Consider the following 12,194-nt stretch of genomic DNA (forward strand, 5'->3'; position numbering starts at 1 on the left):
AGAGGATGCCAGGCATAAGTGATAATGGCTGCATGCAAGACTTGTCCCCTTGGGACACCCCAAAGGAAGATGTATCTTGGATCCTTTAATTATGGCTTCAGCGAGCTAAAGGATTTAGCATTTGGAATCTGTCTCCAGAATCAGGCTACTTCTGCATCTTGATTTCAGTTTTTTTTTAACCATTGCTGCTTTCCTGGGCACACAAATGCTTTTCCACATATTCTTGATAAGATTGTAATGAGGAGGCCAGAAGGTACATAATATTTCTGATGAAGTCTCCCAGTCCCAACAGCCATGTGGACTAGAACTAAAGAAGGAGAACTTCTTCCTCCCAGCCTATTATTTTAGACTTTATTTCCAGAGAAGAAGGTGGGGAGGGGTGGTTGTTACCTGCCACTGGATGATATTCTGCTCTTGTCCCACTGAATCTGTCATTGCTGGCTAATACATTCCTGTGCTCCATCCCCTATCCCAAATCCACCCCAGCAAACAAGCACAAACCCTGGATTGAAGCTGAGTATCAGGGCATCGTCATGGAGAATGACAACACAGTCCTGCTCAACCCACCACTGTTTGCACTGGACAAAGATGCTCCACTGCGCTATGCAGGTAGGTGGATAACAGCTCTGGGAAGGGTGGGAGGCAGGGAGAGACTTAGGAAGAGGCAGACAGGGTGACATTCATCCGTGTGCTGGATTCTAGCTCTCTCCAGGAAGCGAACCCCTCCAGACCTTGTTCCGGAGGAGGTCCCCAGTGAAGTCTGGAGGCAATTTGGGGTTGGTTTGGATGCTGTAAGCTGTTCCCCTTAGGGAGAGAAAGTGAGGGTGGAGCCAGCTACTTTTTGACGCAGTTCTGCTATTTCCAAGGATCACATGCACAGCTCTGTGAGCACTGGAGGAAGCTGGTAGGGCATACTTCATTGGCAGTGCTACATCCTCTCACAGTAAGCACAGATCCCTGAAAATACAGACGGGGCTTTTGTGAGGGTTGTATTCCTGGTGCTTGCTTAGTCCGTGCCTGGATCTTCCTCACGCATCGTCCCTCAGCTTTGGGACAGGAGAAGTGGTCCCTGTGAGCTGAACTTTAGGATTGATGTGACCCTATCTGCAGTTCCCTGCAGTACTGTGCACATCCTGCCCGTGTGGGTGGATGAGACATCACGGATCTTCATGCTTTGGCTGCCTATCTGCAATATATGGTCTGTTTTGCCTTTGTGAGGGATGCAAAGGAGAAATAAGGTGCTCCCTCAATATGTGGCACTGGTAAATGTAGCTTGAGCCTTGTAACCTCTAATCATTTTTGGATGCTGGTCAAGACTTCTTGCCGTGGGGGTAGTCTCCAATAGAGGGCAATCTGTATTATTAATGGCTGTATAAGATGGCAGGAGGAACTCTTAGGGAACCAGAAATTGCTGAAAATGAGAGGTGATAATGAGGAATAAAGAAGAGCATAAGTCAGAAAGGAAGAAAATATGGGAGAGGGAAGCAAGGAGACATAAGATGCTCTCCTCAGCCCTTTTCTTTCTCCCCTTCCTCTCTGCCTTTGTGGGTACCAGGTGAAATCTGTGGCTTCAGGATCCATGGGGCAGGGGTACCTTTTGAAGCTGTGATCCTGGACAAAGCTACAGGTGAGGGGCTGATACGGGCCAAGGAACCAGTGGATTGTGAAGCACATAAGGAGCACACGTTCACCATCCAGGCTTATGACTGTGGAGAAGGACCTGATGGAGCAAACACCAAGAAATCACACAAGTATGTCCATGCCGTCATTGCTGCATGTTACAAAATGTGATCTGCCACAGAAACGCAGATGGAAATGGCTGTGGAAGTGCTTCCTTCAGCCAGAAGTATTTTTCTCTGGCCTTGATACTATAATTCAACATGTAAATAAGACCCAAATAGAAATGCTTACTGACTGAGTCACATGGGTGAATACCACTAGAAGTGAGTGCTGCTTGACAGTGTTTTATGTTGCTGCATACTGGCACGAGGTCCAGATTACATTATCATTCCTTTTGCTCTTCCTCTGGGGTGGTAAACTATTGTCCAAGCTCCTGTGTGCCAACATTGTTGTGTTGAAACCAATGTCTCTTTCCTGTCCTTGCTTTTGATGGCTGGAAATCAGACTGGTGCACTTTTAGGGCAGTGATTTATACTGAGATATAACATATTACAGGTGGTATGTGGCTCTGTATCAGCCAGTCAGTTCTTACTGATGTCTTTCTGTGTTAGGGCCACGGTGCACGTTCGAGTAAACGATGTGAATGAGTTTGCTCCTGTCTTTGTGGAAAAGTTGTATCGTGTGGCAGTGACTGAAGGAAAGCTCTATGACCGCATCTTGCGTGTGGAGGCCATTGATGGAGACTGCTCGCCACAATACAGCCAGATCTGCTACTATGAGATCCTGACCCCCAATATTCCCTTTCTGATTGACAATGACGGTAAGGATCCACACCGACCATGAGCATGTCATTCCCCCTTTCCTGCTTTGCTCCCTTTCTGCCAGTCCCATTTTCTAGCAGACCTGTGCTATATGGATGTTGTAGCACTGCTGATCTATCTCTCCTGGTGTAGAGATGCAGCAGCCATTTTGTGGGATGCTATAGCTCATTACAAAGTGTCACTGGGGCGGGACTCAACCCTTCTTTGGTTGTTTCTGTGGTTAATTGTAAATAAGAGTGATTTCTAGAAGGAATGTCTTCGAGGAGACTGAATTTCCTTTCCCTTGACCTCTTTATTTTGCTAACCAGGGAACATTGAGAACACGGAGAAGCTGCAGTACAGTGGAGATCGTGTCTACAAATTCACAGTGACAGCCTATGACTGTGGAAAGAAGCGGGCTTCTGATGATGCTGAAGTGGAAATCCAGGTGAAACCCACCTGCAAGCCCAGCTGGCAGGGTATGAAACCTCCAAACACAGTTATGTCTGCCCTGTGCTTTTGCTGAACTACTACTCAGTCCTACTCATTGCAAATGTTTGTATATACACAGATAAATCTGTATGTCCATATATATGGTTCAGTTCTGGTGCCAACCCGTCAGTCCCATTTAAGGGGATGCAGCAGATATCAGCTGTTGCAAAGCCACTGAAAGGCAATTCTAACGCTGGAAAATAATTCCTTGGATTACTTCTACTACTATGTGTTTGATAATATATTATACATATATTATGATATTACACAATATATGTATAATAAGATAAGGCTCATAGACCGTATTCAATGTAGGTTGTTTTGGAGGCTGCTCATCTTGAGGATATTTGGTTTTTCCAGAGGTGTTGTATGCCTCCAGGTTCACCTTAGTCAAAAGCATTAAGGGGAAATCAACACAGCTAAATATCTGCTCTGCCTGATAAGAGAGGCTGGCAATCCAAGTACTGATGCTACACTGGTGCTAGCTGTGGAAGATGACAGATTTGGACTCCGTGCTTCTAGGAAATCTTCCCTTGGGTTGCTGCCAGCTGTATGAAGTTGTCTTTTCAACATGGAAAGGGCTAAAAAATCTGTTTCTAGGCTAGTCCATAGATGCCACTTGTGGGTGTGCCAGATATTCCTCAGGTCCTTGGCAGGACCTAACCCTCCTCTTTCACTCTTCTTCATTAGGCTGGAACAAAAGGATTGAGTACACCCCAGGCGCAGGCAGCCTCGCACTCTTCCCCACCATTCACCTGGAGACCTGTGATGAGCCCCTGTGGAACATCCAGGCCACAGTGGAACTGCAGACAAACCACGTGGCCAAGGGCTGTGACCGGGATAACTACTCTGAGAAGTCGCTACGTAAACTCTGTGGTGAGCTGATTCTTTCCTGGGCAGAGGGCAGCTATGGCACAGCACCCTCCCTTTCCCCTGGAGGTGCTAGCTCTGTGCCTCACACCGCAGAGATGTTGGGGGACACATTCCTCACATCTGCTGTGGTCAGCAGGGCTGGGGGGACTTGAGGGGCACTGGGTACCCTTGCCCATATTTACAAGGGGCTCTCTGTGCTCTCCTTGCTGAGAAGCCAGAGGTTTCTGTGCATTGCCCCAGTACACAGAGTCTGTGGGACTTCCCCCAGCACAGCTGAGGGAAAAGTCAGCATAGGCAACTTCTCGTCTCCCTGTGGTCTAGGATGTTACAACAAAACCTCCAGGCACCCTCTTTGTCTGTCCCCTAATTCTCAGGCTTCTTGTTCTCTCATGCTGACATTCCTAACTCCTTCCCTTGGTAGGTGCTGCCTCTGGAGAGATTGACCTGCTGCCAGTGCCTAGCCCCACAGCGAACTGGACCGCGCGGCTGTCGGTGCACTACAGCCAGGACAGCAGCCTCATCTACTGGTTCAATGGCAGCCAGGCTGCCCAGGTGCCTGTGGGGAATGGGCTGAGTGCCCATGAGGGGCTGAGCGACCACTTCACCCTGTCCGTATGGATGAAGCATGCCGTGGTGCCGAGCAAAGGCAGGCGGGAAGAGGAGACGGTGATCTGCAGTACAGTGCGCAGCGGTGAGACGCTTTTCCTGGGGTGGTGACACTTCTGCCTGCTGCCTCTGACTTGTTAGAAGGGGTTGTCCCTGAAATGGGAAATGTCCTGTGGTACCTAACTCCCTGTGCTTCTCCCTGGCAGAGGATGGCTACTCGCATTACTCTCTGGCTGTGCATGGCTGCCGAATTGCTTTCCTCTACTGGCCATTGCTGGAAAGCGCAAGGCCCGTGAAATTCCTCTGGAAGCTTGAGCAGGTGACGAAGCATTTGCCTTTTCCCCATGTCCCTTCTATTTCCGCCCTTTGCTGAGCCCTTTCCCTGTTGTCTGCCACAGGTCTGTGATGATGAATGGCACCATTATGCCCTCAACCTGGAGTTCCCCACTGTCACGCTCTATGTGGATGGTGTGTCTTACGACCCTGCCCTCATCCATGACAATGGCCTCATTCACCCCCCACGGCAGGAACCCTCACTCATGATTGGAGCCTGCTGGGCTGGTGAGTTCCCACTCCCTGAACCATGCTCTTCCCATACGGGAAACGAGGGAGTGGAGGGGGAGCCAGAAGAGGTGGAAGAAACACCACCCAGTATTAAGTGATGCAGAGCACATTGCAGCTATCTTGCCTCCCTGGCACCAAAGCCGGTGTGTCTCCTTCCTCTACGGACCAAGCCAGCAGGCCATGGTAATAATAACTCAGGGAAAAGTGTCATTGGCAGCTTCATGGGCAACAGCAGTAGAACATGCAATGGATAACCAGCTTTCAGGCAGAGGAGAGTTTAAACTCTCTGTACCTCATTGAGGTGCTGGTATTTCTATCAAAGCTTTTCAACAGAGAGCAGTCAGTACTGTTTATGCTGCTGGTTGTATTGATGGGGATTTCTGTGTCTTGAGGGTCTATATGAAGAAATTACAAGTCATTCTGTAGAGGAATTGAATTGGAAGACAAAGATCAGGTTAGGAAAATAGTTAAGCCACTACCAGATTAAAACCTGTTCTGTGGAGACGTAAGACTGCATTTCCCAGGTCTTTTCAGTTCTCCTTCAAGACTGAAGCAGGACAGAGCTAAAGGAATTTGCCTGCTGCTTGCCTTCACTCTAGTAAGATTAAATCTTTACTGTAGTACTGCTTCTCCCAGGTCACGGATCTTCCCACAGCTCTGTGCTCTCTATTGGCCTTTTACACCCAATAAACATGAATCAGCTTGGGACACCCTCCTGGAACCATTTGAGTTTCAAAGGGGTGTTGTTGCAAGCATGGCTAAGACTATGATCCCTAAATAGGAATCAATTAATTCTCAAAATAGGTATCATTGGGAAAGGAGAAAAAAAACACCAAACCAGGCCCCTCCCCCCGAAAAAAACAAAACCCAAAAAACAACCCCAAACCCTTACACTTTTTCTGTTATGCATCCTATAGAATCATCATGCCCTTCATGAGAGGGACTCACTCTCTTTCACCTGTGATGTGCTGTCTCTAGGGTTGAAGGGTGCACTGCTTGGCACATGACTCCAGAGCTGTTCCTTTGGATTGGCCAATACAGGCACTTGTATAGATACTTGCCTGACCCTGTAACTACCCTATTCCAATGCCTTATTGCTTGTTTGAATGTTCTCCTTTTGCAGAGGAGAAAAACAAAGAGAAAATCAAAGGAAGTGAGAACTCCACTGATACTATACAAGGTAGGGAAAAGAAGATGGTTCTCTTCCCCTCTTCACCGTGCATGGCTGTCACTTTTTGCATGGTGCTTTCCTCACACAGCTCCCCCAGTCCTGCCCTGCCGCCTCCTACCATCTTGGGAGGAAACCCCTTATTTGGCAGATTGGTCCTTGATATCTTGATATCTGTGGAGCATGAAACGGAGGACTACGGCCTGCTTTGAGAGATGGAGTATGCTTTTCATGTGGATAGAGTCCTCATGCCTGATCGTTAAGTTGGTCTCTGAAGAACGCAATAGCCATTAGAGACATCAGGAGATGTCACCTCATCCCTAACTATCTGTGGAACATATAGCTTCTTTTAAAAGCCCTCACAGGAAGCAGTGTGAGAAGGGAACAAGAAATTGTTTCCATCTGGCATTCAGCAGTTTGGCAGAAACCTCTCTACGCTACCCACCGTGCACTGGTGTGCTCTGTCTGTTGGTCTGGTTTTCCCACTTTCCCCCATCTGGAATCTTGTCATCTCCTGACTTCCGTATCCCCTGTCTTCTTATTGTCTTTGTTTTTCCATGTTCTGTACACTCCTCTGTCTTTCTCTACCTCCCTTAACATCTACATGTCCCCCACACTGTTGCTTTTGTGGTTTTTGCTCTCTTCCTTGCCATGTCTCTCACACCCTTCACCTCCCATGTTTCCCCCAGGAGATCCTCTGTCGATACACCACTACTTCCATGGTTACTTGGCTGGCTTCACTGTGCGCCCTGGTAGCTTGGAGAGCCGGGAGGTTATTGAATGCCTGTATGCCTGCCGTGAGGGGCTTGATTACAGTGACTTCGACAGTCTGGGCAAAGGGATGAAGGTATGCCCATCTGCCCAGCTTGCATGGGTCTCCTCCACTCTCCTCCCCAGCCTTGCTTCCCAGGACTTGGCCTGCTCCCTCACCTCAGACAACTCCTTGCCTTTCTCCTCTGTGTCTCTCTTAGCCTGGGCTCTTGGCGTTTGCCGAGGAACCCTGAGTATTTCCTTCTCTTCCACTTGTAGGTTCATGTGAACCCCTCTCAGTCCCTGCTCACCTTGGAGGGTGATGATGTGGAAACCTTCAACCATGCAATCCAGCATGTGGCTTACATGAATTCACTGCGCTTTGCTACCCCTGGAGTCCGGCCGCTCAGACTCACCACTGCTGTCAAGTGAGTGGACAAAGCAGCGCCTCCAGCTGAGTTCAGCAATAGGGTTACCTCTCTTTTGACTAAAATTACACTCTCTCACCTTGTATTTTAATTCTACTTGATGGTCTCAAAATGGGCAAAAGTCTTCCTGGAAATAGATATTGACCTATGCAATATCCAAATGGATACTGTAATACTGGGCCCTGGGGTCTATGCAGGTGGCAGAACTTCCGGATTCACTCATGGTGTTCCAAGTATGTGGGTTGGTCCTAATTTTCTCTGTGGTGTGTGGGTATGATCAAGTCACCTGTAACCCAGTGATGTTGATCCTATCACACACCTCTCTGTCTTGCACAGCAGGCTATAGGGAAGCTTTTTAGGAAGACTACCAGAAAAAGGATATTCCCTTCACTGGCAGTAATGGGCAGGAGGTTTTCTTTTACAAGTTTGGGCCAACTGATGTTGTCTACCGCTATCCTTCAGGTGTTTCAGTGAAGAGTCCTGTGTCTCCATTCCTGATGTGGAAGGTTATGTTGTGGTGCTACAGCCTGATGCCCCCCAGATTCTATTGAGTGGCAATGCCCACTCTGCTCATCCTGTGTCAGACTTTGAAGCTCCTGATGGGGTCCCCCTGTTCCCTAACCTGCAGATCAGCTGCTCTATTTCTCACCAGGTGGAGGCCAAGAAGGATGAGAATTGGCATGGTACAGGTGAGTGGAGTACAGGGCGAGGTGTAAGAGACTAACTGGAAAGCCCTACAGGAGCTGCTGTGCTGCAGAGAAAGTAAAGTCCCTCATTAAACCTGCAAGAGGGAGTTTACAAATACAGTAGCAAGGCACATTGTCTACCAATATGTAGGCTAATCGGTTCTTATCCCTTTCTGCTCCTCCCTGTACTTTTTCTATCCACGCTGTTCCTTTGCCATACTCCCTCCTTTCCCAGGCTCCTCATTCCTAATCTCTTTTACATTTTACCTACATTTCCCTTTACTGAACGCAGCACTGTATGGATGTCTTGCCTGTTACCCTCTCCACTCCCACCCTTACTCAGCCTCCTCCTGCTTCCTTCTCTCCTGCGTTCCTTATTTCTCACCCCCTCCCACCTCTTCCTGCATCACTTATTCCTGTGAATTCCCCAGTCAGTTTCCTCACATCCTATAATATCTTGCCTCTCAATTTCTCCCCATCATCCTCAGATTATTTTTCTGCACTCTACGTTCTACATGTCCTTTCACTTCTTTCATGTCTTTTCTGGTAATGGGATTTTTTTTTCTCATAGCTTTCTCTTGAGAAGCTTTGCCTTTCCTCCTGCAATGATAAGTTTCTTGACTTAGAGCAGGTTGGTCTTAGCCCTGCTGAAAGCAGTGAAGTCACCGAACGTGGTTGCCATTTTGAGGACGATCCCAACCATGGTAACCAGCAGTTAGCAAATGAGATGGGAGAAAGCTTTCAAAAGCACTCAGGGTCTGGTAATGTGCGATAGAGCTGTTCCTAATTTGCACATTGTCATTGTCAACAGAGTCTTTACAGCCAAGATGTGTTATCATGAACCAGTCTGATAATAGTGTGTTGTTCCAAAATCAAGTGACTTTATTATGTGCATAAATAATGTCATTAGAACCAAGGGGACTCCTCCAACAACTAATTGGGCTGACACTGGTGTTATTCAAGGCCAGTGCTAGCAGGAGAAAGAGAACTCATTACATACCATGTGAGCACTTTTAAGTAAATGGGTACCACTCTAACTCCTGCCTCCACTGATGGCTGCCTGCCTTTCTGGCCCTGTCTTCTTTCCATTTGCATCTCAGTGACAGACACACGAATGTCAGATGAGATTGTGCACAACCTGGATGGCTGCGAGATCTCATTGGTAGGAGATGACTTGGACCCAGAGAGGGAGTATCTGCTCCTGGATGGGGCACTGCTGCAGCAGCGGGGCCTGGAGCTTGTTAACACCTCTGCCTACCTGACTATCACAGGTATGTCCTCTCCTTGGCCACAGCTGTCTATGTCTTTGTCACTGTCAGGCGTCAGTGGGAGAAGCACTTACCCTGATGCATTTAATCTGATGCTAGAGATGTGCTGGTGTTCTTTGTGAGACTCTGAGGTGTAACCATTTGTTGAACTCCTGGCTTTTGGAAGTCCCAGGCCATTTTCTGGTCTCCTCCTCCTCCAGCACACAGTAGTACCAGGGCACAGTGTCTGAGTTCTCACCCAGACTTGTATCACTCCTCCTGACTTACTCCTTGGGGTTTGGTGTTCTTATATGCCAGCAGCACTTTGCATGATGTGACTGGGGGACAGCACATCCCACAAGTTGTGGATTGGTACAACACTGTTGTACTCTCCAGAACTTAACAGGACTGTTGCTTTTGTTCTTTCCTTCCACTTGTTTTAGCAACGCAAGCAGGGATTTCATCGAGTCCTTTGTCGCCAGCTCCATCTCTGTTTCCTTCCTAAAAATAATGAACCCAGCATTGCCTTGGATTCCTCTGTAGCTCCAAGTTGCTACAGGGTTATGATGCCAGATGACTTTGAAGCAGGAGCTTCCTCACACCACACCAATCTTCTCTTCTTGTTTCAGGTGTAGAGAGCATTGCAGTTTATGAGGAAATCCTACGCCAGGTCACATACCACATCAACCATGGTGCTGCTCTTTATGAAAGGAAGTTTCACTTGTCCTGCACTGAGATGAATGGACGCTATTCCAGCAATGAGTTTACTGTTGAGGTACACGATCAATACATGCACACGTAGGTACTTGTGCATGCATGGAGAGGACATGGTGAACAGGAAGGCACACAGTGTAGAATGCACCATGAACATAGGGCTGAGTTTCTCTCACTCTGGTCTTTCTGCAGGTGAATGTCCTCCACAACATGAACCAACCTGCTCATCCTAACCATATTCTGAGTTCCCAGCAGTTCGTGCACCAAGGCCATCATTTACCCTCAGAGCTATCTGGGCACAGTTTGGCAAGCACCCGTAACAACCCAAGTATGTAGTGCTATCTTTGGGGTTCATTCCTTTGGGCCAGGATGCTGATTTTCTGTCATTGTAGTAGAACTATAAGTCATATATGCTATAAGCAGAGGATTCCTTTCATGGTCTCTATACTCATGTTACTGAGTTCTCATTATACTGTCCTGTGCCACTTGTGAGCAAATGGACTGCAGTCAAATTGTGCTTTAGAGCTTGGTGCAACAATCCTTGTCTTCTGGTATGTGTTTCCTTGATGTAGAAGCAGTTTGAAATCTACACCTGAGAAGGTCCAGAAAGAACAACTTTAACCTGGTACAGTTTCATTCCTGCACCTTGCAGAGGTGCTGTGCATGCTTGGGTAATGTCATTTCAGAAAGAAGCTTCAACAGCAAGAGAGAAACAAGAGAATCAAGATTGCCACCGCTCTAAAGAAGAGCTGGGATTAGGTGGTGATGAGCAAGGCAGAAAAATATAGATGTCACCACAGAGACAAGAGGAGGATTCTTGCCTCCAAAGCAGAGGAAAGAGAAGCTGGAAAGCTAGACTAGAGACAGGAGTTGTTGGTTTGTGCTGACAGCACTGTGCAACAAGCATGACTGCAGACCAGCTCTAGGACTGGTAAAGAGGACCCGGTGTTGGTTTCATGTTCCCTGTTGTAGGGAATATGAAAAGCACCTTTGGTGCTAGATTTTGCTGCAGCTTCCTACAGCTGCTGATACCAGCCTGGTCCAGTCAGGTGGCTGGCACTGAGCCTACGTATGTGCTGGGAGAGCACCAAAACCCAGCCTTTCCCTCTCCCTGCCCTAGCTCTGCTGTACTGCAGCAGCAAAGTTGTCCCAGCTGCACAGAGCCACCCAGAACAAAGCCACGGAGAGCTTGGATGGATTTTACAGGCAACGGGGTTATCTGGAGAGTTGAGGTTGGGCCTACTGGCCTAGAGCAAAAGGGTGATATGCAGAGTCTACAGGCCAGGCCTGTAGACAGAGAACATCTGGACCAAGACATCCTGGAAGACCATGCTGGCCTCAAGCAGACATAGAGCAGCTGAAGGCAGGAACTGCCTGTGCCCAGGGCAGGAGTCAGGATTTTGGGTACTGCCTAGACCACAAACCCCCAAGCTCTGCCCAGGAACCCTGGTTCCTGCAGGTCAGGTTGGAAACACATTTCTGTGACAGAGTCTAACCACGGCTTCTCATTTTCTTTCTCCAAAGTGGTCCCTAGTGCTGCCACTGTCATCATCGTGGTGTGTGTGGGCTTCCTGGCACTCATGGTAATCCTTGGCATCCTGCGCATCCACTCCCTGCACCGTCGGGGAGTGGGGCAAGAGGTCCCTGGGGCTGCTGAAGTGGGGCACACAAGCAGCAGCGGCAAAGAGAGTGACATGTTCTGGGACGACTCAGCCCTGACCATCATTGTCAACCCCATGGAGGTGAGGAGCAGCCGCAGGGGCTGGGGCAGGGCAGGCAGCTGGTTTGCCAGATGCTTCCCCTTACCCCATGTCTCACCTCCCCAGTCCTACCAGAGCTGCAAGGAGAGGGCAGGAGTCAGTGGCGAAGGCAGGATTGGTGAGGGCATGGAGGATGAAGATGACAGCACCGACTCGGAGACACCGGACTCGCCGGACAGCAACGACGTGGGTGACCGACACATCATGGGCAGAAGTGACGGCTCTCGTCGCTACTAGGAGCTTTAAACCACCAGTCCAATGGATCCCCCCAACATATGGCTGGAAGGAGGTGTCTTACTTTTAACTTCTTCCTTCCCCCACCGTGTACACATGCACTCCTCCCTCATTTGTCATTTCTGCCTCCCATCTTCCCTCCCCTTCTGCCATTCCCATTGTGGACATTCCCCGCATTACTGACCCCCCAGCTGGCTCTCTAGAACCATGTATTAGGGCACTTGCACATGACTGTGGCACAGTTCAAACTGT

General features: G+C 48.6%; 1 protein-coding gene across 1 annotated transcript; it reads left to right on the forward strand.

The window, feature by feature from the left end:
• The first annotated feature begins 488 nt into the window (after positions 1–488).
• Positions 489–11,945, forward strand: CLSTN3 (calsyntenin 3). Its single transcript, XM_010017058.1, has 17 exons — positions 489–609; positions 1,556–1,751; positions 2,232–2,440; positions 2,750–2,899; positions 3,603–3,788; positions 4,207–4,476; positions 4,598–4,710; positions 4,790–4,952; positions 6,079–6,135; positions 6,813–6,970; positions 7,153–7,301; positions 7,764–7,990; positions 9,088–9,258; positions 9,864–10,009; positions 10,141–10,276; positions 11,473–11,690; positions 11,775–11,945. The coding sequence occupies exons 1-17, from the start codon at positions 534–536 to the stop codon at positions 11,943–11,945; spliced, it is 2,796 nt and encodes a 931-aa protein (XP_010015360.1). The 5' UTR covers positions 489–533.
• Positions 11,946–12,194: the final 249 nt, after the last annotated feature.

Source organism: Nestor notabilis, unplaced genomic scaffold (genome assembly GCF_000696875.1).
Source record: "Nestor notabilis isolate BGI_N333 unplaced genomic scaffold, ASM69687v1 scaffold26940, whole genome shotgun sequence".
Lineage (NCBI taxonomy): Eukaryota > Metazoa > Chordata > Aves > Psittaciformes > Psittacidae > Nestor > Nestor notabilis.